Source organism: Octodon degus, unplaced genomic scaffold, assembly GCF_000260255.1.
Source record: "Octodon degus isolate 3935 unplaced genomic scaffold, OctDeg1.0 scaffold00048, whole genome shotgun sequence".
Taxonomy (NCBI): domain Eukaryota; kingdom Metazoa; phylum Chordata; class Mammalia; order Rodentia; family Octodontidae; genus Octodon; species Octodon degus.
In genome coordinates this window covers 9,267,783-9,273,113 of record NW_004524624.1, presented here as the reverse complement: position 1 = coordinate 9,273,113, position 5,331 = coordinate 9,267,783, and the positions used below count along the sequence as shown (strand labels likewise).

Below are 5,331 nucleotides of genomic sequence, written 5' to 3'. Positions count from 1 at the left end.
TATTCCACTGAGCCATCTCCCTAGCCCTTATTCTTTTTTTTTTTTTTTTTTTTAGCATTTTACAGCACAAGCTTTATAAGGAAGAGGACACATTTTCCCATTGTACTGTCCAGCAGAACCCAGGTTCTGGGGCTCTTGGTCATAACAATCCTCAGTGAAGGCTTCAAGTTTTGCCACTTAATACATTTTCCAGGGCTCTGGTTACCTGATCAGCCCTGAAGTTGTTCAAGGAGACATTCTTTTCTTCACCAAATGTGTAGCGGGCCCACAGTTTGGGCTGAACATCGGAACATTCGCGGATTAGAATGGGAAGGTCAGGGTTCGCCTTCTTGAGTTCCACATAGCGTTTTTCGATGAAGTCCCTCACACCCTGGCTGCTGGGCGAGCGCTGACATAAGTGGATGCGAATCTCACGCAGACCCAGCTTTGCCCCAACCACTCTACTACCCGCAGCTGCCGCCATCTCTACTTACTCCTTAGATTTGAGTCCCTGACCATTCTTTATTTTTAATGTGTTAATTTTAACAAGTTAAAAACATTTGGGGCTTGCACTTAAATTTGCCATGGTTCAAGATGTGTAGCAGATCTCAGACTGAGTTGGTGTTGGAAAATTAGGATTAGTTTTATTAGTTTTGCTAAAGAAAAGCTTGAGTGAGTGGTTTTCAGAAATGATGTCTCTTGAAGGCAAATGCAGTAATCAGGTTAGGGAAATCATCATGGCTATTAGTAACTTTTTTCTCATTTCTCACATTCATTGTCCTGTAGGTGAAGGAATAACCCATTGTCACACCCAGGCTTGTTCTCTTTTGAGTAGAGTGCCTGTGTGCTGCTCAAGTTTTTAAAGATGATGTATGGGTGATAATACACTTCTGTAATCCCAGCTACTCACCTAGAATCTTAGCTCCGAAGGAGGTTGAAGCAGGAGGATCTCAAATTCAAGGCTGCCTCAAGCAATTTAGTCAGACCATGTCTCAAAGAAGTGAGGAGAGAGGCTGGGCATGAAGCTTCATGGTAGAACACTTGGCCTGGTGTGTGCAAGGCTCTGTATCAAACCCTGGTAGTGCACACACAGTTGTTTTGTTTTTTTGTGGTAGGCTCAGCCTACCGTGCGGGCAGAGCTAGCAGAGCACTTGGAGACAGGGATCAATGGAACCATGGTCCCTGTATGCTTGCCTAAGCAGGCGTTTTAGACTACTGAGCTATCTTTATTTATTTATTTATTTATTTATTTGTGTGTGTGTGTGTGTGTGTGTGTGTGTGACCAGCTCAGCCCACCAGGGGGCGGGGCTGGCTGGGGGATTGAACCGCTGTCTCTGTGTTTGCTAAGCTTATTCTAAGTAGGTGCTTTAGACCACTGAGCCATCTCACCAGCCCCAGGATTTTTTTTTTTTTTTCTCGAATCCCCTCAGGGGTGGTTTGGCTGGCTGGAGTGTTGTGGGGATCCAACTACAGCAACCTGAGGCTGACAGCTTTGTGGAAGCAGCCTCTTAAAGAACTGAGCTACAGCCAGGCCCCCTGCTGAGCTATCTTGCTGGACCACACATGCAGTTTTTAAAGACAGAAATTGAAAAAACCAAGTATCTTAGCAAAATGAATCTGTTCTATACTTTGTAGTTTTTATATTAGAACATTGAGTTTACTGATAGTTCTTTCGCTTCTGATAGGTGAATAAAGGCATTGTGTTTAAATTTTTTATGCCAAATGTGTATTTAGCTTTCATGAGATGAAACAATGTAATTACAATAGATTATTGTCAAAATTTACAGAGTAACAGCTTGATTTTTTTTTTTTTTTTTTTTTGGCTCGCTCAGAATGCCTTCAGGGCAGGTTTGGCTGGCTTGAGTACTGGGGATTGAACCACAGCAACCTGAGCTGACTGATTGTTAAAATAACTGAGCTAAGGGGCAGGCCCCCAACAGCTTGATTTTTAAATGTCATTAAATCTCTCTAAGGTGTGTGTGTGTATATATATATATATATATATATATATATATTTTTTTTTTTTTTTTTTTTTACTAGTGTGTATTGTCCAGAATATTGGGTTTCACTGTGGGTTTTACCATGCATATAACATGTTCATTAAATATTTATTTCTTTTATTATACTTGGAATCACTGTTTATTTTGTTACTCTTTTCAGTGCATTTGGAGTACAAAAAAAAAATCTTCATTTTGCAATTACTTTCGTAATTGACTGTTGTTTTTTTTTTTTTTATGTTGGGGATTGAACCCAGGATCTTTGCAGTGAATTATCTCTTCCACTTTTTATTTTTTGAGACAGGGTCACAGTGTTTCCAGGGTGGGACTTGAACTTTTGATTTTTTTGCCTCAGCCTCTGGAGTTCTGAAATTAAGAAAGTGTGTCCCCATAACTGGCCATTTCCTTTCCTTTTCTTTTTTTTTTTTTGCGGAACCCGGGATTGAACTCAGGCCCTTGTGCTTACCAGGCAAGTGCTTATTCCACTGAACCATCTCCCCAGCCCCAGCCATTTTCAATTTTTTTGCATCAGTTCTACTTGCTGCCTTAGAAGAAAGCAAAAAGATCACTAGTACTAGTTTTTGAAAAATGTAGAGCATAAAAAAAAATTTTAGTACTACTGTCTAAACAATGAAACTAGTTTAAAAGTTAAAAGGAATGCGGTTGTAGAAGTGTATGAAGGAAAAATATTATTGTGTTTGTGTGCTAATCTTAGCTTTTTTATTCATTCAGGAAAATATTTTAATGAGTGCTTAGTATTTGACAGACATAGTGGGGATAGGAAAGTTGACAATGGGGATAGGAAATTGGATAGCACAGTCTTTACTGTTTGGAAACCTACGATCTATCAGGGAATTCAGCAGATTGACAAACCATTGCATTCCTGGAGTAAGCCCTAGGAATTTGGTAGAGGACAGATATGGCATCTGACCAGACAGGGAGAAGCATGAAGGTAAGGATAGGAGCCCCAAGTCTTTCCTTAAATCTAGTGGGCTTTGAAATCTCTCTCCACCCCTTACCTCATGAGAAAGCTAGAGCAAGTCCTCAAGTCCCATAAGTACTTTTTTTGTCTTTAATTGTCTAACAGGTGCCTACAGGCTATGGTTTTTTTTTTTTTTTTTTTTTTTTTGCAGAACCGGGGATTAAACTCAGGCTCTTGTGCTTGCTTGGCAAGCGCTTATTCTCCTGAACTATCTCCCCTGCCCCATATGGGTATCTTAACAGAAGTTTCCCAGTGACAAAATATACTAAAACTAGGAGGACAACATAATTTATCACCCAAATGAAGACATTTGAGAGTTGAAAGGGAGTTGAAAGAGTTGTTTTTTTGTGGCAGGCTCAGCCTACCGTGGGGGTGGAGCTACCAGAGCACTTGGTGACAGGGATCAGTGGAACCATGGTCCCTGCATGCTTGCCTAAGCAGGCATTTTAGACTGCTGAGCTATCTTGCTGGGCCGCACAGAAGGAATCAATTATTTGAAGTTCCAGTTTACTACAATTCCTGAACTACCACACAATGAAATATAAAAGATGGGGCTGTTCAGATAGCTCAGGGACTAAGGCTTGTTATGCTGTGACAAGAGGTGTAAGCTAGTTAAAATCTGACAACCAGGAACACATGTATAGCCTTAGTAGTTTTAGTATAAGAGGGTATTTTAGAATTCTTTAGTCTATTGAGGAAAGTAAATGAGTTTGGTTTTATTTTTGGTAACAAGTGATTATATTGCTTCATAGGTAATTATCAAATAAACTTTTTCTTAAATTGCTTGATTTTAGTTTTATATTTATTTATAAATGTCTCAAAGCCTATTATGCTTTTCTCCTAGAATGACAAATATGATTCTTTTATTCAGAAATAAATCCACCTGAGTTGATTGTAGTTCTATACTGATTGCCTTGGATAGAAAATTTCAGGAATCTGTCATTCCTTCCCACCCTTGATATTTCTGGCTGGAGGTATTAAGGTTGGAAACAGGTAAGAGTTTTTGTACTTTCCCTGCCTGGGGCAGCATTCTTTGTAGAGTATGACAGTCAGCCAAAGGTAAAAGCATCTCAGTGACCTTAAGCTTATTTGACAGGCTATTTATTTTCTTTTCTCCTTTTGATGTGCACCAGAACACTGACACACTTCTCGGGTTCTCAACTTCGGCAGTGCCAACTTTACTATTATTATTTTATGTATGTATGTATGTATTTATTTATTTATTTTTGGCCCAATGTTAAGTTTGTGAATATAAAGTGTTTAATAAATATTGATGCACAGCTACTCAGAGGCTGACCTGGGAGGATCATTTGAGTCTGTGAGTTTAAAATCAGCATGTGCGACCTAGAAAGACCCCCTTCTGAAAAAAAACAACTACAAAACAAAAAAAAACCCATGAAGATTGAATATTGCTTTTGATACTTGGGGCTTAAAGTATTTGTGAATTAGGGCTTTTCACAGAAGGTTGGAAATCTGTTTGATCTACATGCAATTGATATTTGTTTCTCTCTCATTTACCAAAGATGGTTTCTAATTCAAATAAGATGAAGTGTTTTGTATATATTTTGTACTTATTAATTGTTCTATTGTATTTATTTCTGGTTATAGTTTGAGTTAAAATACTTCTATATTTTTTCTAGGGCAGAGTACAGTAATATGTCAGAATTATTGCATTAAAGAATGTTTGATGGGCTACATGTATAACTCAATGTGGAGTGTTTGCCTAGCATCAAGTTCCTGGATTTGAACCTCAGAACTGCAACATACACACACACCCCTTTCATGCCAGTCAAGAAAAGGAAACAGCCAGGGAGATAGCTCAGTAGAATAAACATTTGCCTGGCAAGCACAAGGTCCTGAGTTCAATCCCCAGTACTGGAAAAAAAAAAAGAGGAAAGGAAACATACTGTGATTTGGGGGCCCTATGACTTTGATGTAATTCTTTTTTGGAGGGGAGGGGATAGTGGGTATTGAATCCAGAATCTCATGTTAAATGTATACTATATCTTTTAGTTCACTTATATTTAGGCAGTTAGTCAGGCTGGAGAATGCTTACACTAAACCATGACCAAAACCAGACAGTGTAGTTTTATAGGTTGTTGTTGTTTGGTAGAGAAATAGATGTGTACAATTAGTGAAATTATTTTGTAGGTCTGGCTTTCCTGATGAAATAAAATGCCATTTAACTAAAAATGTATATCTCTTTTATAACTTGAAATTTTCATATCTTAGTTTTATTTTCATAGCAGAAAATGCAATAGTGCTCTCTCATTATTGAACTATTTACTGATAAATCATAATGAAGTCCTAGTTCTCTGATTGAGGAATTTAGTGTTTAAGAGAGATCATCAAATTTTTTCATCAATTTTTTTT

At 38.1% G+C, this 5,331-nt stretch overlaps 2 protein-coding genes across 4 annotated transcripts in view; one reads left to right on the top strand and one right to left on the bottom strand.

Annotated features, from left to right (window-relative positions):
• The window catches only part of Snx27 (sorting nexin family member 27), a 97,709-nt gene that overhangs the window by 11,045 nt on the left and 81,333 nt on the right, over nt 1-5,331 (top strand). The gene's annotated exons all lie outside the window — the stretch shown is intronic.
• On the bottom strand, nt 54-463 carry LOC105742347 (NADH dehydrogenase [ubiquinone] 1 alpha subcomplex subunit 2-like). Its single transcript, XM_012514978.2, has one exon. It carries the CDS (start codon nt 461-463, stop codon nt 164-166), a length of 300 nt encoding a protein of 99 aa, XP_012370432.1. The 3' UTR covers nt 54-163.